The sequence below is a fragment of the Bubalus kerabau genome, chromosome 1 (genome assembly GCF_029407905.1).
Source record: "Bubalus kerabau isolate K-KA32 ecotype Philippines breed swamp buffalo chromosome 1, PCC_UOA_SB_1v2, whole genome shotgun sequence".
Taxonomy (NCBI): Eukaryota; Metazoa; Chordata; class Mammalia; order Artiodactyla; family Bovidae; genus Bubalus; species Bubalus kerabau.
The window spans coordinates 251,150,102-251,178,006 of NC_073624.1; the positions used below are offsets into that span (position 1 = coordinate 251,150,102).

At 35.4% G+C, this 27,905-nt stretch overlaps 1 protein-coding gene across 8 annotated transcripts in view; it reads right to left on the minus strand.

Moving 5' to 3' along the window:
- SSBP2 (single stranded DNA binding protein 2) overlaps window positions 1-27,905 on the minus strand; it is a 400,682-nt gene that overhangs the window by 187,427 nt on the left and 185,350 nt on the right. For all 8 annotated transcript variants that reach the window (XR_008707889.1, XM_055563053.1, XM_055563014.1 and 5 more), the window contains exons 3-4: window positions 22,977-23,038; window positions 17,047-17,131 (exon numbers count right to left, since the gene is read on the minus strand). Coding sequence is in view for 6 of the 8 variants with exons in the window: in XM_055563014.1 (XP_055418989.1) it covers window positions 17,047-17,131; window positions 22,977-23,038 (147 nt within the window). In the remaining 2 variants the exon portion in view is untranslated. The remainder of the gene's footprint in view (window positions 1-17,046; window positions 17,132-22,976; window positions 23,039-27,905) is intronic.

The window sequence follows — 27,905 nt, forward strand, 5'->3', positions numbered from 1 at the left end:
CTCTTTGTGACCCCATGGACTGTAGCCTACCAGGCTCCTCCATCCATGGGATTTTCCAGGCAATAGTACTGGAGTGGATTGCCATTTCCTTCTTCAGGGGATCTTCCCGACCCAGGGATCGAACCCAGGTCTCCCACATTGTAGACAGACACTTCACAGTCTGAGTCACCATTCCAAGTCCAGGCTCATATAAATTTTTAAAAATTTTATAGGCTTCTTTTAAATCAATTTATGAATCCATTCATTCAGGCAAAAGCTGTGACATAGATCGCTTTGAAGTAAGTCTTTCTCAACCTTGGGCTCTCTGTGAGGCTGCTGTAGGACAAAGCCCATGGACTCTTAGAAGCGCTTTTGTTTAACAGACATGAATTAGGAGGCAAGCCCTCAAAGATACTTGGAGGGGGGGCTTTTTGTGTGTCTGAAAGAGTCCATGAGGACTACCTCAAATCTTTCTGAGATTGTAAAGATATTAGAGTTGCACCTTAGTTTCATTTTTGCCTTGAGACCACATTTTCCTAACTTTATTCTGGATGTGATCTTTGTTTTGAGGCCCCTTCTTTGAGAACCCTTTGCAGGCTGGAAAACTGTCCTGAATCCTTTATATTTCCTCCAAATTGTTGAAAACAAGAATTCCTTTTTTTAGCTCATTCTCCTCCATCCATATCTCATGAGATATAGCTAAAAGAAACAGTTGACAATACTTGAGACATTCTGCCTGGAAATCTCCTTTGCGAGATCTATCAGTTCACTAAGTACATTTCCTATTTTCCATGATACCCTGGGTGACAGTTTTGCTTAACTTTCTGCCGCTAGATAATAAAGGTCTTATTTCCAGCCTCAAACACCATTGTCATCACTCTCCTTCAAGTCCTCACCAGCCATCGCCATGAATCCCTTCCAGGCTTCACCCACTGGCTGCTCCCATGTACTTTTCAGTTTCTGTCACAGCCGCATTCTGTATCAGAACATATCAAATTACATTCTGATTATCTACTGCTGTTCCATCCCTGGGTTGAGAAGATCCCCTGGAGAAGGGAATGGCAACCTACTCTAGTATTCTTGCCTGGGAAATCCCATGGACAAGGAGCCTGTCAAGCTACAGTCCATGGGGTCGCAAAGAGATGGACACGACTGAGCGACTAACACTTTCACTTCATTTATCTACTGCTGTATAACAAACCAAACTCAGTAGCCAATAAATAAATAAATAACACTTTTTATTTATTATTAATGCTTGTGTGTTCTGTAATTCAGGACCTTGGGCTGTGAGTAGCAGAAACGGCTGTGTGTTCAGACTCTAAGATACCTGGGCCTCGGCTGTAAAGATCCAAACAACTAAAATTAAACTCTAAATGTCTATCAGAAAAAAAACATGGTAAATCAGCTTGTGAAATCTTGCTTATATCTTTAATAAGCAGGCTAAGCTCAATGAGGTCAAAACATGCTTTCAACCCCAGCTAAAATGGCAACAAAGGCCTTAAAAATTAAATGCTTTGATTATAAGACAAAACTAAATAAACCTTAACTGATTTAAAATTTAAATATTTTATACAGATAGGCACTGATGATCAGATTTTTTAATGACATCATTGACCATGTAAAGTGTTATAAGATACATGTTATTTTCCATGGAAAATGAAAATATTATTTGAGAAATCTCATGGCAATTCCTTCAAGATTTCAATAGGATATAAATTTACTTTTAATATTTTGGACCAGTTTGATTAACAAGAATTTTTTCCTCCACTTAAAATGAAATAAAGAGATATCAAGAACTCATGAGACAATAATTTAAATTATTTTTTTAATAAATCTGAACAATGTTTAACTACATATTTAAAATGAAGAGTTTTTGTTGGCATTAGATCACTTGTCCAATATATAAATTAATCTCTGATTTTCAGAACTTTCCTAAATATTAAGGTCTTATTTCTCATTCTTTCTTTCTGGTTCATTATATAGAGAGCTGAATCATGGAAAATTTTATTAAGTAGAATTTTATATTTCTTACACTTTATTTTAAAAGTCGATCCTCAGCATGATTCATTAAAAAAAAAAAAAAAAAAACCTCTTTCTTTTAAAATAAAATGTACAGAAAAAAACAGTCTAAACTGAATTACTGTTTACCATCCTGAATTTAACTCTGATTCAATTCACTGACTCTCTCCAAAAGAGAGATGGGGAGAGCAGCACCACACAGCAAATTCAGTAACTACCTACTTATATTCACTCAAGGGAAAAAACACGCACACTTTTTTCTCTACAAATATTTATGGACAAGATCTATTATTCACTTTTTTGATTTCTAATTAACTCCCATTATTAGTAAAAATAAGTAAAGTTTTATAGAAATCACAGTTGAACCAAAAAAATCCCTAGAGTTTTGTTTAATCTAAATTAATCAACCCTAGTTCTCTAAGCATCTCCCTTTATTGCTTGTCTAGACTATGCTAAAGCCTTGAACTGTGTGGATCACAACCAACTGTGGAAAATTCTTCAAGAGACGGGAATACCAGACCACCTGACCTGCCTCCTGAGAAATCTGTATGCAGGTCAGGAAGCAACAGTTCGAACTGGACATGGAACAACAGACTGGTTCCAAATCAGGAAAGGAGTACGTCAAGGCTGCATATTGTCACCCTGCTTATTTAACTTATATGCCAAATACATCATGCAAAATGCTGGGCTGGGATGAAGCACAAGCTAGAATCAAGACTGCCGGGAGAAATATCAATAACCTCAGATATGCAGATGACACCACTCTTATGGCAGAAAGGGAAGAACTGAAGAGCCTTTTGATGAAAGTGAAAGAGGAGAGTGAAAAAGGTGGCTTAAAACTCAACATTCAGAACATTAAGATCATGGTATCTGGTTCCATCACTTCATGGCAAATAGACAGGAAAACAATGGAAACAGTGACAGACTTTATTTTGGGGGGCTCCAAAATCTCTGCAGATGGTAACTGCACCCGTGAAATGAAAATACCCTTGCGCCTTGGAAGAAAAGCTATGACCAACCTAGACAGCATATTAAAAAGCAGAGACATTACTTTGCTGACAAAGGTCCATCTAGTCAAAGCCATGGTTTTTCCTATATGGAAAGCTATGGATATGAGAGTTGGACCATAAAGAAAGCTGAGCATTGAAGAATTGATGCTTTTGAACTGTGGTGTTGGAGAAGACTCTTAAGAGTCCCTTGGACTGCAAGGAGACCAAACCAGTCAATCCTAAAGGAAATTGGTCCTGAATATTCATTGGAAGGACTGATGCTGAAGCTGAAACTCCAATACTTTGGCCACCTCACGCGAAGAACTGACTCACTGAAAAAGACCTTGCTGCTGGGCAAGACTGAGGGCAGGAGGAGAAGGGGACAACAGAGGATGAGATGGTTGGATGGCATCACCAACTCGATGGACATGAGTTTGAGCAAGCTCCAGGAGTTGGTGATGGGACAGGGAAGCCTGGTGTGCTGCAGTCCAAGGGGTCGCAAAGAGCCGGACACGACTAAGCAACTGAACTGAACTGAATTGAGTCTTCTGATATGAATAAGGAAAATATGGGGTGCTGTTTGTTCCTGACAAATACTAACAGCCAATGAAAGTTACATATACATTTAAATTACAGAAAACTGTATATAATTATCATTTCTTAAACTTGCTAAACTAAGGGGAAACAATCCTTCTGGGTTTTGTATTATTTTAAAAAAAACTACTGAGATAATTTTTTCGTTTCCCTTCAATCTTGCTATTACTTTAACTCCATGAAAATTGTTTTAAAAAAGAAGAAAGGCAAAATAATTTAGTCACATTGTCTAAGTGAAAAACAAATTGGTTAGAGCACTGATATACAATCTTATATTTTATCTTTTAATGTAGTTGATATACAATATTATGAAAGTTACGGTATACAACTCAACCATAAAAAAGAATAAGATTGTGTCATTTGCAACAACATAGATGGACTTGGAGGGTATTACGTTAAGTGAAATAAGTCAGAGAAAGACAAATACTATATGATATCACTTATATGTGGAATTTAAAAAATAAGACAACCTCATATTTTAAATTGATAAAGTGGACAATTTACTAAGGTCACAGTAATTAGGAAAAGTCCTCACTAAAGAGGCAGAACGTGACTTTTATCCTGAATGACAGGAGCACTTGCAAAGGCAGAAGCAAGGATATTATAAGATGAAAGCCTACCTCTTCCCTCTGATGGAAACTGTTAAAGTTGACCACTGTTCAACAGAATTTAAATTTGAGAAAGGAGGCTGAGAGTTTATTCAGATAGTATCTGAAAAACTGATCTGAGCAAGGGAACCAATCAGTTTTGTTCTAGAAATGAACATTTCTCAGATAAGACAGAAGAACTCTGTAGATGATCCAACTGGATGCACAACTTAGACATAGGAAAACACAGAAATGGGATAAAAGTAACTGAAAGGAGCTACAGTAACAAAAAGCAGAAAGCATAGTAATGCCTGATGTTAAATCTCATTGGCAAGCCTAAACATTCATTAAGAACACAAAAACTTAGTTACTCTCAAAGGTAGTAATAGCCTGAAAATCCCAGCAAGTAGACAAGATGATGGAAAATTAAGCATTAAAAGGCAGCAGAAGACCCAAGAGGAGAAGCTATGAGGGTCAGCTAGGAAAGTACCATCCTTATTTATTCTGCCCTTTCAGAGAGACCTCTTGGAAAGCAAGAGGTTTCCAAGGATACCAAAGTTCTAAAGAACCAGACAATGGTGCCAGCTCAATCCTTGCTCTGAACTTGAAGAAGAATGAGCTCTCATTCAGTCAAGAGAGGAGAATAATTCCCAAATAAGAGATTTAAAATACCCCTACCCACTCCACTTTTCCAACAACTCCTTAAATAAATAAATAATCAGGAATGTGGTCTTGGAGGTAAAACCAGGTAAGTTCCATTTATATTTCAAACAAAATCTTGCTAAGATTCCAAAGTCTCTGCAAACTCCCCGGTGTCTGTTTTGCTACTTCCTGTATGTCTCTGTAGTGAATAAAATCAAAATTCTAGAATAAAAAAAGAGAGCAGGCACTGTGGGAGAAAAAAAACTGAGAAAGGAAAATGGGAAGAAAAAGTCAAAATGTTATACTCAAGGTCTGGAAAAGACAGAAGAGTATGCAGGCAGGTGGCCTGTGATCGAACAGGTCTCCAGATTTAACTTACAACAAGTTTCCAATGTTTCTTCATGGGGATATTGCAGGTTAGAGCAAAGAAGAAGTTAGTCTGCTTATGTGGTTACATGTTGATGAAAAATTCATATGGAAATTATGCCCATAATTTCTAATACACATTAAATTAAGATATACTATTGTAAGCAATAAAGGAGTTCTTTCTTGATATCTAAAGACATTTCCCCATTCCCTTTATATATTTGAGCTTTTGTCCATAATAAAAAATTATAATTTCAGCTCTGAAATATTTTTCTTCATTTTCTCTTTTCATGTCTCTCTTAGGGCTGACAAAGAAACGATGATAATCAGGAAGAGGAATAAGGTGACAAACAGGGTAATTATCAGAGGAAAGAAAGAAGAAATATCAAATGGATCACATATGAGTAGCAGTACAAAGTTTCCATGGAAGTTGGGACACTTAGTTTAGAAACAGATGCTAGGAGTTCCCTAGTGGTGCAGTGGATAGGAGTCCTCCTGCTAATGCAAGAGCCATGGGTTTGATCCCTGATCCAGGAAGATTCCACATGCTATGGAGCAACTAAGCCCATGGGCCACAACTGCTGAGCCTGTGCTCGAGGGCCTGTGTGCTGCAACTACTGAAGCCCACACATCTGGAGAACGTGCTTCCCAACAAGAGAAGCCACCGCAGTGACAAGTCCACAGGCAGCAACAGGAGCAGCCACCACCTGGCACAACACGAGAAAGCCTGTGCAAAGCAACGAAGATCCAGCACAGCCAAAAAAAAAAAGAAGTACTAAAAAAAGAAATAGCATGCCTGAAGAATGCATATTCTGTCATCAGATACTGAGTACTAATTAAGTACAAGCCACTAGACCACCAAATTGAATGTAATGGACTTTTACAGTCCTCATGTATGCCTACCTCCCTAAGGTATGAGAATTTTTACTGATCTTTATTTAACAGGCAAGTCAACACAGGTTTACTAAAGCAAAGTTGCAAACAAAGAAGGAAGACTAATATATTGGGGTTTCCCTACCTATTAATCTAAGTTTAAATACCTTCTGGAAGAAGCCATAGATCATTTAAGTCCACTTAGTTCTTCTCCAAACTTGAATCTATTTTCTCCCCTTCACAATACATGACTGCTTTCTAAAATGAAATTGTAGCCTATAAAAATCATCCAGGCATTTGACATAGTAGGAGTCTTGAGTCTTGCTTCAAAAACCATAAACAACTTTTGAATATCTTAGGAACTCATGGAGGACTCCTATTAGCTGCTCTAGGATAGAGTTCACACTGGACACATCCAGCAACAGGGAACAGATCTGGTGAATTTACTGGGTTAAAGTACACACCACTCAAGCCATCTAAGCCTGACTGGCTAGTGTGATAAGTGTTCACCTCTCATCGTGTCGTATTTTTCCTCTGTCTTAATGCTAGCCTCTTCCTTTCTGTCACCCCCTAAAAGTATTTCTTTCCAAAGTTCTATCACCAGGACTCTATTCTTATTTTACCCTTATTCCCTCATTAGTTTAACTCATATTTATAACTGAACCTTCTTTCTTCCTTCCAAATTTCAGGTTTCTGATAACAGTATCACAAGTCTCAGTAAATTAGTCATGTTATTTTTAAATAATTTTACAAATTATTTTTTAAATTTCTTTCTTCCTCAATGCTTACAAATAAACAATCTCAACTTTTTAATTCTTCATTTTCATTCTTAATTTTCCATTTCATTTGCTACCACCCTCATTCAAGGGCTTTTCAGCTGACATCAAGACTATTAGGGATAGCCTCCTCACAGTCTTTGCCATTAGCCCTTTCCCCTTTTCAGCTCCTCTTACACATGCCCTCAGATTAACTGTCCTAAAATAGAATTTACTGTTTTCTGAATATGCTTTAAAAAAAATGACTCTTGAGTACAGACAGAACAAAACTTTCATCCAGAAAGGTTGAAAAAGTACTCAATGAAAATTTGGAAAACCTGAGTTTTCCCAGCTAAACCTCACTCCATTTTTAAACAATGGTATACTATATCCTTTATGTCTCTAAAGACCCTGATGCTGGAAAAGATTGAAGGCAGAAGGAGAAGGGGATGAAAGAGTATGAGATGGTTGGATGGCATCGCTAACTTGATGGACATGAGTTTGAGCAAGCTCCAGGAGATGGTGATTGACAGGGAAGCCTGACGTGCTGCAGTCCATGGGGTCGCAAAGATTCAGACATAACTGAGTGAAAGATGTCGTCTCTGGGTACGTACCAAGTTTTTTATGTATCGTAAACAGATAAACAGTAAAATAACTAGGTCAGGCCAAATAAGCAGCTTTCAACCTTATTTAAAGTTTTTTATTAAAAAAGGTGATTAAAAGAAGATTCATTTAAAGGTGAAAAGATAAGCTTCAGAATGGGAGAAAACATTTGCAAACAAAGCAACTGACAACAGTTAATCTCTAAAATATACAAACAGCCCATAAAGCTCAATATTAAAACAGCAAACAACCCAATCAAAAAGTAGGCAGAATACCTAAACAGACATTTATACAAAGAAGACATACAGATGGCCAACAAACACACAAAAAGATGTTCAACATTGTGAATTATCATGGGGTTAGTTGCTAAATCATGTCCGACTCTTGAGATCCCCAAGGACTGTAGCCCACCAGCCTCCTCTGTCCATAGGATTTTCCAGGCAAGAATCCTGGAGTGGGTTGCCATTTCCTTCTCCAAATTATTATAGAAATGCAAATCAAAACTACAATGAAGTATCACCTCATACTAGTCAGAATGGCCATCACCAAAAATCTCTACAAACCATAAATGCTAGAGAGGGTGTGGAGAAAAGGGAATCCTCTTATACTGCTGGTGGGAGAGTAAATTGATATAGCCACTGTGGAGAACAGTATGCAGGTTCCTTAAAAACCTGAAAAAAATCTACCGTATGACCCAGCAATCCCACTACTGGGCACATACCAAGAAAAAACCATAATTCAAAAGGACATATGTACCTCAACGTTCACTGCGGTACTATTGACGATAGCCAGGAAGACATACATGCTCAGTCAGGTTGAACTCGGCAACCCTACTGACTGTAGCCTGCTAGGCTCCTCCATCCATGGGATTCTCCAGGCAAGAATACTGGAGTGGGTTGCCATGTTCTCCTCCAGGGAATCTTCCCAACCCAGGGATCAAAACCGTGTCTCCTGCATTACAGGCGGTTTCTTTACCACTGAGCCACTTGGGAAGCCCAAGACATGGAAGCAACCTAAATGCCCATCAACAGAGGAATGGATAAAGAACAAATGGTATATATATTCAATGGAACATTACTCGGCCATAAAAAAAGGAGCAAAACTGGGTCATTTGCAGAGATGTGGATGGACCTAGAGACTGTCATACAGAGTAAGTCAGAAAGAGAAAAACAAATATTGCACATTAACACATATATTTAGAATCTAGAAAAATGGTATAGATCTTATTTGCAAAGTAGAAATAGAGACACAGACATAGAGAACAAACGTGTACACGAAGAGGGGAAAGAAGACAGATAGAGTAGGAAGAATCAGGAGACTGGGACTGACATATATACACTATTGATACCACGCAAAAAATAGAAAAGTGATGAGAAAACACCGAACAGAACAGGAAACTCTACTCAATGCTCTGTAGTGACCTGAATGGGAAGGATATTAAAAAAAAAAAGTGATACATGTGTACACAGAGCTGATTCACTTTGCTATACAGCAGGAACACAACATCGTAAATCAACTATATACCAATAAAAATAAAAGAAGATTCATTTATAGCATAAGTAACTAGTTAAACTGGAGTTCCATTTAGTAAGAAAGAGAAAATATAAGAAACTAGGAATAGGTGAAAACTGAGCTACTCTGGTTAACACAGAGGAAGCCAAGGACCTTCTGGAAGGATTCTCTCACTCTTGCTCCTAGACACCTTCAATGGTCCTTCCACTGCAGCCCAAAGTCCAGGGAACTCAGCATGAAACCACTGAAAAAGATGACTTAGAGTTTTAAAATGCTACCATCTCTTAGCGAAGCACTGATCTTGGGTTTGATTTTTCTACTCTGGTCAAACAGCTCTTCTTACCATTCCTTAAAAATCCCTAGCATTATTTCAACATCAGCCAGTTTTTCAAAAATCTCCAAAATAAATTTATGAGTTTCATATCTCTAATAGAAAGTTTGATATGCATGCTACTTTTGAAAGAGTATCATATTTCTGTCATTTATGTTATGACGCTATTGGCAACATAATCACAGGCAGTGCAACATCTGCCTCAAAAACAGTTAATTAAGGCCTTTCCATCTTCATTTTTCCATATTCACCAGAAATTAGACTTTAATAAAATCACATCAGTGGGAGGAAAAGGGCCTAAGATGAATCCATGAAACAACATACTTTGATGAAACAATACATTATTTTTCACAGTGAAACAAACTATGAAGTCAGATCTGCTCTGCTGTTTTACCTCTTTTCCATATTAACTTCTTCACTTATCTTTTTTTGAAATTTATGTCTATATGGTGGTTTAGTCGCTAAGTCATCTCCGACTCTTGTGACCCTATGAACTATAGCCTGCCAGGCTCCTCTGTCCATAGGATTTCCCAGGCAAGAATACTGGAGAGAGCTGCCATTTCCTTCTCTATAGGATCTCCCCGACCCAGGAATCGAACCTGGGTCTCTTGCATTGCAGCCAGATTCTTTACCAACTGAGCCGCTAGCACCTTGTATCTCTATATAATGCAGTAAATTATTCTAAGAGATTAGGTAAAGTAGAATTCTTCCCCAATGCATTTATAGTTTCCCTGATTGTCTTCTGTTATGCATGTTTACCACTGAATGACTGAAGTAACATATTGCCCTACAGGAAATCTCAGGATCAAAAGTAACAGGGAGAATATCTGATAGCTCTTAGCAGTACTTAGATACCCCCCAGAAGCCATCCTATGCCCAAGGACGAGTTGAGAACACATACACACCTCACAGGTAAAGTGGTGAATATAATTCTTCAAATCAACATAGCTTGCACAAAAACAGAACAAAATAATCAACTTATGTTGTGCTATAAAGAATATAAGCTGGTTTATACCACTTATATTTGGCAAGAGATATTAAACTTAATCCTACAGGAAATGAAAACAAGAGCAGAAACAGTATGGCAGATAAGAATAAGGCAAAAATTTGCAGCAACATGGATGGACCTAGAGAGCGTGATACTGAGTTAAGTCAGACAGAGAAGGAAAAATATCATATGACACCCTTTATATATGGAATCTAAAAAGAAATGATACAAATGAACTTACAAAACAGAAAGAGACTCACAGACTTAAGAGAACGGACTTACGGTTGCCAGGGGGAGGATGCGGGGGGTGTAGGAATAGTTATAGAGTTTGGGATGGATATGCACACACTGCTATATTTAAAATGGATAGCCAACAATGACCTACTATATAGCACGTAGAACTCTACTCAATGTTATGTGGCAGCCTGGATGGGAGGGGAGTTTGGAGAAAATGGATACATCTACATGTATGGATATGTCCCTTCCCTGTTCACCTGAAACCATTACAACATTGTTTGTTAATCAGCTATACTCCAACACAATATAAAAAGTTTTTTAAAATGTTTAAAAAGAATACAGCAAAAAATGAATCTCATTACAGTGGTCCTTTGGTATCTGTGGGGAAGTGGTTCCAAGATCCCGACAGATACCAAATCAGCCCATGCTCAAGTCCCTGACATAAAACAAATAAATTTAAAAAAAAAAAAAAAAGGCATAGTACAGTTAGCCTTCTGTCTGCAGATGTGGAACCTGTGCGTCCCTACCCGTTGAGCTGAACAGCTACCAGTATTGACCGACAAGTGTATTTTGGCTCGATCTTTGTTCTAGGACAATTAAGGAATCATCTATTCATACTAGAGAACTACAAACATAATCACTGTTTTGACAGTTTTTATTATCTTAATGGATTTAAAATATAACTTTATTTGTTCCTAGTCTATCAAGAACTCTAGTTTACATATACTGTTTAGGAGAATTATGGTCCAATGAGACTATTCATCCATCTGAGCATTTACTAATTATGTCTACTATATGCCAAAACTGAATATATATCAAAAGTTATGTGTATTTATTCTCCATATGCTAATCTATTTCTTTCCATATTCTTACATATCTATAAATTTTGATGAGTCTAACAATATAATGCTATCTCTACATATATTTTAAGATTTGATACTTCAAACTTCTTGAGAGAAGGTCTCTTTTGCCATGAGTGTGGGAACTAAATGTGTTTTGTTCACCACTACATTCCCTAGAGCCATGCCTCCCAAGATTATAAAGCCTCTGCTACCTGCTCTGATTCACTTATTTCTTTACAAGCTGCCATTTTATCTCAATTTGTTTCAAAATACAAAGTGAGTAAAAGTAGCACTAAATGACCTCCTTGCAACTACATATTCAGTTATATTAAAATAAGAAGTGATAAATACTTATTAGATAATATTTTAGTCATTCATTTATATAAACATAAAACATGATTTGAACATCTCCTGTCAGGCACCCTGCTGGGTAGGAAGAATGAAAAAGATAAATAAGACAAAGTCTATTCCCTGAAGAAGTTTACAAATTATTAGAATAAACATCCTATTACGAAAATCTAATATATAGGGACATTCAGGAGATGCACAGAGGATGCTATAGGATCTTGGCAAAGAATACACCTAACTCTCTAGAGTAGTTTCTACACAAGTATTTTCCTAAATAATATGTAATTATCTGTAAAAACAAAAAACAAAAAACAAAAACTTTCTAACATACAAAATATTCTTCTCCTACTATTTTATGTACATAGTAGGTGTTTTTATATCATTAAAAAAAACTACCCCATCTCTACAAACCTGTAACATAATTCTTTTCAGATGTTACAAACACTCTCTTAGGTAAGAATACAAAAACCAGCCACATTTTATCAACAATTATAACTCAAGCCTATCACTTTACCTAAACAGTGGAATGATTTGAAATATTTCCAGTTTACCAATTAACAGACTACTTCAATCTGTGGATATTTATTGAACATCTATTATTTGACAGACCCAGGGAAAGAATGGGTCTAATTTTCTCTGCTCTCAAGAGTTCATTGTAATAATGCAATTTCATTACCATCACATTACTAAAGCAATAATATATTTTGGCTCTATCTTTGCTTTAGGACAATTAAGGAATTTTCTATCCATACCAAAGAACTAAAATTATAATCACTGTGTATGTTTTTAGTTAAAAGTTTAGTAGCATACATTGACATTTTTGCTAAATATTTTGGAAATAAATGAAAGCAGAAATAAATTATTAAATAAAACAATTCTAAGTTAAGCTGTAGCAGGAAAAAAAATTCAGTAAACATTAATTAGCTCCACATGAAAGCATTGCCTGAGATTTCAGAGTGAAATAAAAACATACTAATGGGGAGAAAAGGAAATCTAGTCCAATAAACTTTATAAGATAGCAGGTACTACTTATAATCATTGAAATGATGGTTTACTTTTCAATGATAATATTGTATGTATATAATAATAATTTTATATTTAGATAAACCTGGTTTTCACTTAAGTTAAAAATAACAGGCTAACAGGCCAAGCAAGATATCTCCAAAATAATCATCCTAAAATCTCTCTTTTCTTACAAAATAAGTTCTTAGTTACTAAATTTTCCTCCAACATTTCTGATCTTATTCTGTACTCCCCTCTAGAAAAATCAACAGGTGACACACTTCATAGAATCTGTCACAGAGGGGAAAAAACTAACACAGGTTTATGTGGAAACCATCCCTACATTTTCTCCATCAGTTCTCAAGGATGAACTATAGCAATGCCTGGAAACACATTCGAAATGACAGTGCTCATTCTTTTTCTAAAGTTAATTATTATAACTGATCTAAAATCTTGTTACTTTAAAATAAAAAGTATAAGAAGCCATACAAAATAAATTTGTGGCACTATGTAATTTTATAAAGCAAACATATGGTTATTAAAAAGTAACCACCACCATCTCAGAAGCCCAGAACCTCTTTCTACCTCTCATTGTCCTGACAAGTACAGTAATCATTTTCTTGTGTTTTTTATAGCTTTGTCATCCAAAAGTACATTCCTACACACTATTAACTGCTGATTTCTAAAGGTATACTTATTTAACAGTTGGTACTCCATACAGATTGTAAATAATGTATTTTAAAATATAAATGCAAGAAGATAAAAATTTTACTCATGTAAATGCTTCCTCTATTTTTTTATTTTTCTCACAGTAGTATGAACAGGGTGATTTTTTTAAAATAAAAGAGATATTAATTAACACTGCATCTATAATTATTTCGCAAATAAAATGATACAACGACAAAAATCCGTATTCTTAAACAGGCAATGGTTAGAAAACAAATCAAAAAAAGTTAAAAACCAAAAGTCAAAAACATTTTCTGGGATAATTATTATCAAAAAAGTTATCAGAAATTATACAATGGCTCAAAATAACATCTATTCACTTTACCTCTCTTTTAGTATGCATATTTACAAAAAAAAAGTTTTTAATGGGAAGTACTACATATGTTTATGAATATAACATGGTACATGAAAACATATGACCACTTCAAATTTACTGGTTTTTATTTTCTAATTTTAGAAGATTAGAACTCACTGTAAGGTGAAATTTTATCTGCTTTAAAGTATCTTGAATATAAAATTAACTATAGATACTTGGAAAATACAGAAATATATAGATAAAAATAAAAATCATGCATAATCCCAATGTCAAAAGATAACCAATTTTAACATTTTAACCTATTTTTTAATTAAAAGGATTATTCATAATTTACCTTATGCCTCCACTATTTCTTTTTAAAAAGTAGTTTATTCTTTCATTATCCATTCAATCTTATAGATAAATGAAGACTATAAAACAGGACTTTTTAAACATATCAGAATTTACACATACAGGTATTTTTATATTCTAAAAATGCAGCTAATAAATAAAATATTTTTAAGAATGTTTCTTTGAGAACTACCTTGAAATTCAGTGGGTATATATATTAATCACTATTCTAAAATGGTTCCCAATGGACTCTAATATAACAATATAACATGACAGAATTTTACCAAAATCTGTTTGTTCCTGTTCCTGTTTTTTCCCTGAGTCTTTCAGAATTCATCTATACCTTAAACATGAATCATGTTGATCATTCAGAAATTGTCTACTATTAAGAATTTAGGAAATCGCACCCACAAAAATTACCATAAAAGTGTGCTACAGGAAACAAACATTTCTAAAATTCCAATTGCATTATAAAATTACATAAGCCAAACTCTACCTTTACAGCAACCTCCATTTAAAAAAAATTTAGAGATGTATTACCATTAAAGTAAATTGACTTGAAAGTGAAAGTGAAGTCGTGTCCGACTCTTTGCGACCCCATGGACTGTAGCCTACCAGGATCCTCCCTCCATGGGATTCTCCAGGCAAGAGTACTGGAATGGGTTGCTATTTCTTTCTCCAGGGGATCTTCCCGACCCAGGGATCGAACCCAGGTCTCCCACATTCCAGGCAGACGCTTTAACCTCTGAGCCACCAAAGGTATAATAAAAATTCCATCTAAGAAATCAAGTCTCTTAAAACTAATGTTTAAGATAAAATTATGAAACACCTGATAAAACATGTGCTAACTGATAACAAATTGCAAAATCCAAATGCTGAATTTTTTCTAAACTACATTTTCTTAGGACCAAATTAAATGAGGAAGAGTTATTCTTCTTATAAAATCTACTCTAATTTCACTCCTACCTCTGGTCATTGCTTGTTTTCAAAAACCTTGAAATATTTAAGTAGGCTTCTAAAGCTAACAAGTGTGAGTACTCTCTGAAATATTGAAAAAATGCCTTATGAATGCAAAATGATTACGATGATAATGGCTAAGGCAATGACAATGGTGATTTATCTAATGCTTCCAAGAAGGAGATACTAATTAGTTCCGTGTTCCTTTTAAGGTCTCCATGGTGAATAGATGGTTGCATCTTTCTATACAATGGGATTTTGAAAAAATGCTTATATAATTGATTTCTTAAGATGTAGATCCATAAATGTCATTTACAGCAGAACACTGGTACTTTCTAACGCCATCTAGTTGTCAAAATTATGCCATTAAGGGCAGGCCAAATCTAGGCATGTCTTTCTTGATGTAAGAGACAGATGAGATGAGTATCCTACTCTAGCCAGAATCTTCACACTCTTCATGGTTGGGTCTCTGTTTTCCTTTACAGCCATTACCCCAAGGGTGAAAAAGGAGAATCAGATTGTTCAAATAAATGCCATGTCCTGGGCCCTGTCTTACCTGCCTTTTCTGTGCTTTTTCTTTATATGCAGCACCATCCCTTTTACTCACCTTGTCCCCAAGAGCTAGTGTTTAGCACACAGCAAGCTTTATGAGTACAATCAATATCCGATGAAGTAATCACAGTCTCACTTTAATCAGTTTAGTACACGTTTCAAGTATTACACAGTCCCTGTCAGATGCCCAAGATTTTCACTCAAGTCTGCATACTCTTCCTTGTGCTATGTTTGGGGTCATAATTCTGGCTATTTCCACTCTCCAGTCTAGGGCTGAAGTACTTCCTTTGGAAGAAGAAGTTCCTTTTCCTTTTTGAGGCCTGGTTCTGGTTTTAAAGGGTATTTACACAGAATGATGCCACCCTTTCACCAACTAAACATGCATCCCTCTGGTAAATTTTCAGGTACTTAAAATCGATATTTCCTCAGGCTCCAGGCCTAATTCCACTTCCTCTAAACCAAGGAAACTGGTTTTCCTCCATCCCAAACTCAGTCTGCATGTCTTATGGTCAGTTCTGGAAACAGTGTTTTCCTAGCCCCTTTAAAGCACCGTCTCACTGAAACTTCCCAGGTGATCCAGAGGCTAAGATTCCGAGCTCCCACTGCAGCAGCCCCAGGTTTGATCCCTGGTCAGGGAACTAGATCCCACATGCCACAACTAAGATTTAGCATGATGTAACTAAGGGATCCCACATACCACAGTGAAGATTGAGGGTCCTGTGGTTCTGAAACTGAGACCCAGTGCAGTGCAGCCAAACAAATAAATTTTAAAAACAAAACAAAACAGTCTTGCCATTATTAAATGCCACTTTTCCCTGAAGAAAACATACTCCCCCTGCCTTCCGCCTTTCTTTTACAATTCTGCTTCCTTGTGCCATCAATTCTCTAAAATCACATTTATAATTCTTCTTAAAAAACACTCAACATACATCCATCACCTTGTCACGGATAGTCCACTGCCCTGAAGAACTTAACAAAAAGTTCATATTTTCATTTTTTGTCCAGACATTTTTGCTCTCTTATCTTGTATTTCCTTTAATTCACATTAAATTTACTTATGGAACTGAATTCAGTGAGTGGATATTTAGCCTTATAATAATGTAACTCAAAGTTGTAAAAAGAATAATGTAATACTTCTATATATTTTTTAATGAAAATGCAGAAGAACTTTTATAACATTCTTATGATGACTTTTTTGTGGAATAATTACTACTTAATTTTTATATATAGGCAATTACACAAATCAAGCACACTTAAAGGTAAGAAACACCTCTAATAGCTTGAAGTTAGGACAACTCTCTTGCCCTAAGCTTCTTCAACAAGACTCACACATCCATTTGTGTTTCACTTTTAAAGTGATAAGCCTATTTCCCAAGAAAAAAAACAGTAATTCCTTAAGCACCAAAGGAAAAAAATGGACGGTCCAATATATTTTTCAAGAACAGTGGTTAAAAACAAAACTGACAATATAGCTTAGTAAAACTGTATAGAAACTTACGTAATCATGGAAGGCTTTTGCTTCACTTGAATGTTCACATGTTTCCCGTCTTTCTGGAGCTGCACAGTAGAGATCCCAAAATACACTAAAAAAGTAATTATAGAAACATTAAGAAAATCATATAATGTCAAATGACAGAGCCCAATTCCAGAAACAGAAGGCAAATATTCCTTACACAATATGTGTTTTCTTCTTTAGGACAAACATTTATTTGAAAGATTTAAATTCAGAGAAGGCTCTTCTTGTAGTAATAGGTATAACCTAGCCATCATTCAGAAATGCTAAGATTTTTCTGAAATGACAATAAAAAAATTAAAACTGTCATTCTTAATTGTCTTAAGAATGACTTAAACATTTGATTGAAATAATTATAACACTTTTCACAACTTTCCCATGAAGAATAAAAGATTTTTTTAATACCAATTTAATCATTAAGGAATAAAATAACTTTATTTTTATAAGTGAAATTCACTTTTTCAAGATAATTTTATTATCCAGCCCCAGGCCAATACCCTAACCATTAGGTCACACCTGCCAAATAAATATATTTTCTTAAAATATTCTCTGGTTTTCCTTTGTAATTACCAAGACAGGTTGGTCATTTTGAAAATTTAAAAAATCACACTTTCTTTTTTTCTTCCTATTCAAGAGCAATAAAAGCAAAACAGAAGTGGTTGGGAAAAATAATTATACTGCTTACAAAACACATAGGCCCATGTTTCATAAAATTAACATTGAACATGAACAAGGGATTAAAATCAAGAAAGCAAATGTCTGAAAGTCCTAATGATAAACAAAAGCAGTTTTACTGATCAACAAATATTTTTTTTACTGTACATTTCCCTCTCTAGAGAACTGCAAAGTATGCTCAGCCAAATGGTTAACAGCCTAAGTTTAGGAACAGTACATATCTGAGATAGAAGCTGGCCCTGCCGCCTACTAGCTCAATTTGTTTAAGCAAGAAACAATTTTCTCCTCTATAAAATGGGGCTGTTGAGAAAATTAAATTGTATAAAATAAGCACAGGGTCTTACAGTAAATATATTATTAATAATATAACTAACACTATAATTAGCTTGCACAAAAACTTAAAATGCATACATATCGTTAAGGCAGGTCATTGGGCTGAGGGCACAGTTAACAATGGCACAATAAAGCTTGGTAAATCAAACTGGTCTCTTTGTTTTGACCTTTGAAGTCTCATTTCATCTGGATCTCTCTCCTGAGCTAGGATAAAACATTCTCTAGGCATTATAACAATTAATTCCGTAAAATAAGATTACTCTTAGAGGCAAAATATATGAAAGATTAAGTACTGACATTTATTTCCTTTTAAATTTCTACAATAAGCAAGAAATACAAAGCAAACAATAAAGACCAAATTAATTCAAATAATTTCAATTCCTGAACTAGAGTGCAAGCAGTTTAAAGTTGTGCTTGGCTTTCCTATATTCCTTTTGGGATAAAAAGTATAATAATTATACACAGACAAGGATACAGCTTAAAGTTTTCCACCTGGAACAGGTGTGTTATGAATTATCATGTATTGCAATTATACTTATTTTCATGTTCATAAGGAACTTCAAAGTTCTTAAAACTAAAATTTTATAATGGCTGTCTCTAAATTGTATTTAATCACAGAATATTATATGCAATATTATGACAATGTTTCTCTTTATGGATTTAGTAAGTGGTCAAAAATTTATAAGGGCCATAATAAGGATAATAAAACAAATTACTAAAGTAGCATAACTTTATATATAGTGTTTCTAATAATCCTACATTATTAGATATATAAGAAATGTATTAAAAATATAATTATTTTCTTGACTAAAGGTAAAGAAATATATCCTTTTAAAGACATTTACCCAAAGAAGAAATACACAGTTCTACAATAATAGAGACAAGGCGAAGTCTTAACCACTGGCGTGCTAGGGAAGTTCCTAAATTATTTTTAAAACAGCATACAGGTATTAAAAATATTCTAGAAAAGACTCATAGAGTTGTTATGGTCAAAAAAAGTTTTCTTATTAAGGAAGTAAAATTTGTGTCAATTTCCTTTCCAATCCTTTGTATTTAGTGGAAAATTCCAAGTTGTTGTTTTTACAAGGTCTTCCCACCAAATCTTCCTTTGTATTCCACATTCCTTCCCTACTCTGCAACACATTTCACTTTTTCCATACAGTCTGACCACTTCTGTTGTTTACTTTCTTCCCTTCTTATTGTGATTATACTCCTCTTTCTATCCTAGTTGTTGCCTACATTGTCTTATATTGATGTTTAGTTTAACAAATTCAAATAAATAATTAGCTATGCAATGCCTATTACAGGCAAGACGTACAAGATGAGTAAGAAGTAGTCTGCCACTTACAAATATTATATACCATTCTAGTAAGCAGGCTAATTCCAACACACACAATTATTTTCACATGTATATTTGGTTATTCTTAGCTACACCTGATGTCATTATTAGATTCTAAGATCGTCAGAGTGCTAGCATGCTACAAAATTTGACTTTTCCACTGCCAGGTGACAGAAACTGGATTCTTATGATAACCTTAGTTACTGGTTCATTTTTTCCTGCAGTGTTATACATATTTAATTACAGGATATAAATACATGAGCCCAAAGTTATTCCAAAAGGTTTTTATATGTAAAATTAAATGTAAAAGTTTCTTCTATTGAAAGTTGAAATAGGAAGTTTTAAAAAGTGTGTATTTTTAAATTATACAAATAAAAAAGGACATTAATTTCAGAGGAAAGAAGTTCCTTGGCATTTGTATCTCTGAAATCCATGGAAGAGAGCTGAGAACTTTTATTAAAGCATATTAACAGGAAACATGTTTTCAAGATGGATTTAGTCACAGTGAATGTAATGAGCACGGGAGAGAGGCATAAAAATTACAACAGTACTGGGCATGACACAAACTGAAAGAAGAAAAGTAATCACAAGGGACATCGTATTAGGAACAAGAAAAACATTTCCAGAAAGTAGAATCACACACTTTCCCCTAAGCCACACTAACGGGAGAAATTTCTCTCCTCTCCAAGGCCTCTGCCCCTCATTTCTCCCGTAATTTATTCTGCATTTTTGTTCATGTTTATTCTCTTTCAGCATCTTCAATCTCCCCTACTCTTTTTACCTCCATCTATATACATGCTGAAATCTATGCTAAAAATAAAAATACAAAAATGCTAGGTCCTGTTCTGTGCTGTTAATCCTGAAAGTACTATACACATCACCACATACTTCAACTATTCTTCATAACCCTGGAGCTGGAAAAATGGAACATAACAGTTCCCTAAATTTCATGTTCACTATTCCACTGAAACTGTTCTCCCCAAGAAGATCTAAGAAAACCTTAGTTCCCAATTCAGGAAAACTTTTTTTTTTTAAACTTATACCTGCTGCAGAATTTACTCTCTCCTTTGAACACCTTTTCTAGTTTCCATATATTATTCTTTCCTGATTACCCTCCTTCCTCTCTAGGTATTTTCTTTTGAGGCTCCTCTTTATCTGTTTACACTTAAATGTTGACCTTCCTCAGAGTCCCAACCCCAGGCCCTGTTCTTACTTGTTACACTGTATATTACTATAATTGTGGATACACATCATTATACATTTGCTTAAGGCCACAGAATGTACAACACCAGAAATGAACTCTAATGTAAATTATGGACTTGCAGTGATTATAGTGTGTTAATGTAGCTTCATCAGTTACAACAAGGGGACCACTCTGGTGGGGAATGTTGATTATGGGAAGGCTATACATTGTGGAAGCAGGAGTTACATGGAAAATCTCTACCTTCTCCTCAATTTTGTTATGAACTGACTGAAAACTACTCTAAAAAATAAAGTATCAATTAAAAAAAAAAAAACCAAAGAGGTCTTTGAAACAACAGGAAAAAAAGTCAGGACCCTGCTGGACTTAAGGCCCATAGTCATGGTTAGCTACACACAGTGATCAGAAAAGCTTAGGATCTGGGCAATGTCCTGGAAGAGGGGATCCCTAGCTTTTCATCAGTTCTCAGAGGACCCCATGACTTGAAAATCATTAGGAATCACTCATTTATATAAATCAGGCACCTCAAAAGGTACATTTAGTAGTTTTAGGGAAGAACATTAAAAACACTGAAAACAATGTACCTTTTGCATGTGCTAGACTTAAATGAAAATAAATATGGCCTAAAATATTTATGTGCCCTTTATTTACAATTTCTTTGATATCTACAACTAAGTAAAAATTACTTAAAATACCAAAACCACAGAGAAAGAGCTCCCCTGAATCTAAGAGCCACAGAAAAAGGAAGAGCAATAGCAGATTTAAGAGCTGCACCTACTGATAAAAACGACCAAAAAAACTGAAGTCTGACAGAAGCAAAAAGCCAAAGTATTCAGTGAATTATTATCAACCATCTACAGTACAAGGATAGGTTAGATTCATGAGGAAGGGAGTAAAAGAGAGATGGGTGCAAGAAACGGAATTAATTCTATAATGAAAAACTTAAAATCTTCATTTTGTTAGCCCAATAATCCAATATGGACAGACCTCTAACGTGGTTTCTTGTGTCACTTTATAGACATAATAGGAAACATATAAAATATAAGGGTGTCAATAAGTGGGGAACCTCAATTACATTCAGCAGTTAAGCATTTATAGTCTAGATATCATAAAAACAGCTTATGTAAAATGAAAAACTGACTTTTAAAACATTATGCTACAAGACATCAGTCTTAAGTCCCAGGAAAAAGCACAACAATAGTGCTTAACTGCAATGAACCGTTATTCCAAATACAGGAACAACTCTGAACCAAAGGCCCGCACCTGTTCCTGCCATACGTATTGGAGACTAACAAGGGAAACCCACAATCATAACTGACCAAGTGCGGTTCCATTCACCACGGGACTTCTAGTAAAGCACGTTTTCAGAGAGAGATTACAAAGATGATGGCATTAAGTAACAGACCAGGAAACCACATCCACGGCACTAGAAGAGAACTTTTATTTTTTCCTTTTAAGTATGATGCTGAGAGATGAGTGTATTAACATACTGAACAGGAAATGCTCCTAAATGAAGAAACTTAAAAAAAAAAAAAAAAGAAAGAAAAACCTTAGCTTGTCCATTTGAGTACCTAGACTAATGCTGCTGCAGAAAAGTCACAAACCTGGGTGTATTGGTGCTGCAATAAAATTTACAAGTTCTGATATCAACTGAGCCTTTAATACTGACCGATCATTCGTGTGTACATTCCTAGGCAGTTCTATCTCTGAATCTATCTAGAACTATTTCAAACTTTTTTACACTATTCTGAAAATTCACCACCACCACCTTCAGTATCTTCAGGCTTACATGAAGTCACAAGGGTGGGGCCCTCATGATGCAATTAGTGCCCCTACAAACATAGCCATCAGAGAGCTAGCCAGTCAGTCAGCATGTGCTTGCTCTGTCTCTCTCATTCTGATATGTGCGTGCTCTCTCTATCTATCCATGTGAGGACACAGTAAGAAGGCAGCTATCTACAAGCCAGGAAGAGAGTTCTCATTAGAAACAGACCATGCTTGGCAGATTGAACTCGGGACTTCTGGCCTCCACAACTGTGAGAAAAGTAATTTCTACTGTTTAAGCCACCCAGTCTATGGTATTTTCTTATGGTAACCAGAGTTGACTAATACAAACTCATACTTAGAGCTGGAGAGTCCACATCGGTCACAATTCCATCTTGACTTAATAGCAGTATCTTTAAGTTAACTACTTAATGCTGGTTTTGAGTTTGTTTTTTTTTTTTATTTTTTATAAGTGCTACCTTTCAGAAAATAATTGCAGAAAATGAAAAAGTATAAATGAGAAGCATAAAACCATAAACAGGTATGTGCAAGCCTAGTGAAATGCATCATCAATCTAATGAAAATGGAATCAAAGATACTTACCACCACCAAGAATGTAAGAATCCTGGTGGCTCCCCCAACGTGATGTTCTTTTCCCATCTTATCTAAAATGAATAAAATAGATATTAAACACTCCTAATAATACTTTCCCTACACATATGACAAAGCAATATTTTCCCATTTAAAATATTAAGATAATATATAGGATTTTAATCATTTTCATGTTATTCTTTACCCAAGCTTTACAAATACTCATTTTATATTATAATTTGCTGACTGAATAGTCTGAGAGAAGATGCCACCATTATTTTTCTGAATTTGCTTCCCACTGTGCCAGAATTTCAGGAGGTATTTCAGGATCTTAAGGCACATGAAAATCACAATTATTAACACCAATATGGAAATCAGCTATCACCACTAACCCAGACACTTGCAAGAACTTGGGCTTAATATGTACAGACTCCAAATTAAACTTGAAGGATTGAATTTTTGAAGAAGTTTCTGATTTGAGAGGATGGAACTAAGAAGGCATATGTAAGAATTTTAAAAGATGGTGATATTGACTTTCCAATTATTTATATTTCAGATGAGTTGAAGTTCACTATAATAAAAATTTAAAACAAGGTCAATATTCTCAAAATTAAAAGTTCTGATTAAATGCTTTTTACAAATTAAATTTAAAAATTGCAAAGCTGAGTGTGTATTTATACAGTGCCTCTTCTAAGCACTGGATAGCATTAAGAAGAAAAGATGAAAATCTTTGCATTCGAGGAGATTACATTTTAGTAGGAAGGATTGCTGTTGTTTAGTCATTAAGTCGTGTCTGACTCTTTGCGACCCCATGGACTAGCCTGCCAAGCACCTCTGCCCATGGGATTTCCCAGGCAAGAATACTGGAGTGCGTGGTCACTTCCTTCTCCACAGGATCTTTCTGACCCAAGGACTGAACCCACATCTCCTGCATTGCAGGTGGATTCTTCACCATTAAAGAGAAGCTCAGTAGGGAAAACGGACCATAACAAACAAACGCCCCTGCCCCATACCCCCCCCCCCTCCAGAAAAGACTGCATTTGTACTAGAAGGTGACAAATGCTATGGAGGAAAATAAAGCAGTGGAGGAGGATAAAGAGAACAGACAAACTGTAAGAAGTTATAATGTTAGCTAAGGTGATCCAGCTTCAAGAACAAACAACCCTTATATGTAAGTATAGCTTTTAGTTTTTTAAATAACTAAAAAATAATTTAACAATACTACAATCAGTAAAATGTGCCCATTGGCCCCTACCACTACTAGGAAGCAAATAACTATAAATACTGACTGATTCAAAGAATTCTTTCCATCACCTACTATGGAAGAAGTTATCCCAACAGGATAAAAAAACAAAAATATTTTAAAATAAAAACTCATAACGTGATTCTCAATGTTAAAACAAACAAAAAAAAACCCTCTTTAAGGAAGAGATGTTAAAACTTAAGCATAATTAAAATCGCTGAAACTGACAGCAGTTTTACAGTGCTTATGCACACAAAGTATAAATCAATGAAAACTCTGATGTAAAAAAGTTATTTGCTCTCAAAAACCAGAGAAATTCTCTGAAGATCAGAAAATTATGCATGTGATAGCCATTTTAAGAGCTAAAAAGTGAAACTCTAAGAGTTAATCAACTTAAATTTATAAAGTATAAACATAAACAATGAACCAGAGTGCACTGGGATGACCCAGAGGGATGGTATGGGGAGGGAGGAGGGAGGAGGGTTCAGGATGGGGAACACATGTATACCTGTGGCAGATTCATTTTGATATTTGGCAAAACTAATACAATTTTGTAAAGTTTAAAAATTAAAAAAAAAATTAAATTAAAAAAATAATAATAAAATAAAATAAAAATTAAAAAAAAATAAAGAACAAGTTATTCACCTTGCAAAAAAAAAAAAAAAAGAACATGTTATATAAATGGAAGCCAGACCCTAACTTGATTGAATTCTCCAAAGTAGTAACATTCAAAATTTTTTAAAAATCTATGCTACCTTTTATCTGAAAATTTCAGGTGATCAATATTTTATCTTTTTTGGTTCATGAAAAATAAGAAATGGTATTTAATGTGTCTTATGAGAAATAAAGCTCTGACATCCTGCTAAAGTTATAATTTAGTCAAAAACCTGTGTCTCATCTTTTCTCTCAATCTTTTCTCTTACCATCTTTTCCCAAGTCCATGTCTTCTTGAAAGGGCATAATGATGCACCTCACAGATGTGCCCCAGACATACTAATATTCCTAATCCCTGGAATCATCCTAAGCATATAAACAGGAAGTTTTTCAAAGTAGAGTCCTTATATTTCATCTCAGCTCATCTTGACTTTACTTAACACAACTGTGAAATACTTAAAAGGAAAATGTGAGATGACTTACGAAGAGTCAAAGCGGCATGACTAGGTCTGAATGACAGACTGTGCTAGAGGTTATTAGATTCACGGTCTAACAAGAGTCCTGCTCCACCACATCACCTACTAAGCAGTCATTTTCTTGCACTTTTACAACTTCCACAGCCAGTCATCAGATGTTTCAGGAGATAAGGTACTCTAGGAAAACACCTATATGATTTATATTTGATATGGTCTTCTGTAAGAGGAAGTCTGAAGATAACGTATTTGTATTTTAAACAGTATGACATCTTATTACTCCTAACAGAAACAAAATGTTTCATAAACATCATCTCTTTCATCCTCAAAATATTATTTTCTATATCATGAGTGAAGTTCACCTTTATCACTTTAAATCGCAAGTCTGTGGAAGAAACAGCTAAAACTTTGGTCAAACATATTTAAGTTAACACAAAAGTCATCCTTTCACAGTTATTCAGGGAACAACAACCAATGCGCAAGGTATTTACGAAGAGGAGATGGTTCTACACAGGAATATGTTTCCAATAGTGAATGGTAGTCTTTTGCCTCCAAACTAATTACTATTCTTGTTACATGCGTGCTTAATCGTGTCCCAACTCTTTATGACCCCACGGGCTGTAACCCGCCAGGCTCCTCTGTCTATGGGATTTTCCAGGCAAGAATAGTGGTTGGGTTGCCATTTTCTCCTCCAGGGGATCTTCCCAACCCAGGGATCGAACCCATGTCTCCTGCATTGGCAGGTGTATCCTTTACTGCTGAGCCACCTGGGAAGCCCCAAATTACTACTCCAGATAATATTTATTTAGAGAAAGCATGAGATGATATTCAGGAAAACAGAACCTGATCTAGAGAAAACTTTGTCACATTTACTGCGGCACTGTTACAAACAATGAAAATTAGAAACAACCTGAAAAACATTCACAAACAGTGAATGCAAAATAAAATTTACTACTTAAACACCCAGAACAGTGTGTAATCATTAAAGAGAATAAGATAAATCTATATGGAAAAAGGGCTATCATAGACTGGTTTTTCAAATGAGATTAAGAAAGGCTACAGGATAATATATACAGTATAAAACCTTTTCTGTTTAAACATATGTGTGAATATGTATGTATGAACTTGGTTGTATGTATACTTAAAAAATGACACCAAACTTACAACTATTATCTCTGGAAAAAGGTAAAGGACTTCCATTTTGAAGTCATATTCATACATATAATTTTTTTAGCAAACATAATGATGGATGAGGTTGAGGGATAGCCAGAAAACACCTCTAAATGTCAAAAGTCACTTTAGAAACAATTCTTCTGCTGTCTATGAAGAGGCATTTTCTGTTGTACTGAGTTTCATGGGCTTCAGGCTTGTTTAGGTGCTTAAATGGTATCTATGCAAATAATTTCTCTCTATTTTTTCTTCTTGTATTATCACAGCCTCTGTATGTTTTCCCTAGTCCTTAGGCTTTTGCTCTTTAAATCACCCACCTCCCTTCCTTCCATCATCAGTCCAGCTAAAAGCTGTATTCTCCTGTAACCTTGTAAATTGGAAGGCCAGTGCCTACCACCATACTTTACATCTAAGGGCCTGGTCTGTGATTAGGCAGTGTTGCTGTAATATGATCTACTGTTTTCAGCATTTCTATATAAATGCAGAGCCAAACACTGAATCATGAATGAACGGTATACTGGCAAGAATAAGATATGCCATATGGTTTATAAATGAAAATTATAAATTTCAATGAACCTACTCTCTGATACAGCAATTCTTCTAGGAATTTATTAATATGGTCACATGTGCAAAGTTATATATAAAACAATTTTCAATGAAACATCATTTTTAATTGAAAAAGACTGGAAACAATATAAATGTCCATTAGTAAGGGGACTGGTAAACTATACTATGGCACAGGTCATAGAATGAAAGATGCTACAACCACAAAAAGAGAATATTTATGAAGTTTAGCGAACTGACAGAAAACAATTAGAGTCAAGTAAAACAAAAATCAAAGCACAGTGTGTATAATAAAGAATCTGTGACACACACACACATACACACACATATACTTATTATTTCAGCATTATTTGCTCTGGCAAGGTATATAGTCATTTACCTATTACCTCTCTGCCCCACACCCACCCTCCTATATCCTCCATTCTACACTCAGTACTTGGATTCTGAAAATTACATTTCCTAGGCTCCTAGCCAGCTAGTTTCCCTTAAGTTCTATCAGGAGATACTAGTAGGAGATCAAAGGACAGGAGGAAGAAGAGAAGCTGCCTGCCCCTGGCTCCAAAAGAAAAGTGGTTGCTTGTTGCAGAATCGGCAATAAAGTAGAGGTGGGGCAATTCTGGATGCTGGTAGCACCTTTTTTGGGGGGTTCTAGCTTTGTCAGTCAGAGAAGGCAATGGCCCCCGACTCCAGTACTCTTGCCTGGAAAATCCCATGGATGGAGGAGCCTGGTGGGCTGCAGTCCATGGGGTCGCACAGAGTCGGACACGACTGAGTGACTTAGCAGCAGCAGCAGCAGCTTTGTCAGTGTGGGACCACTTCAGAGGATCTAGATCTACT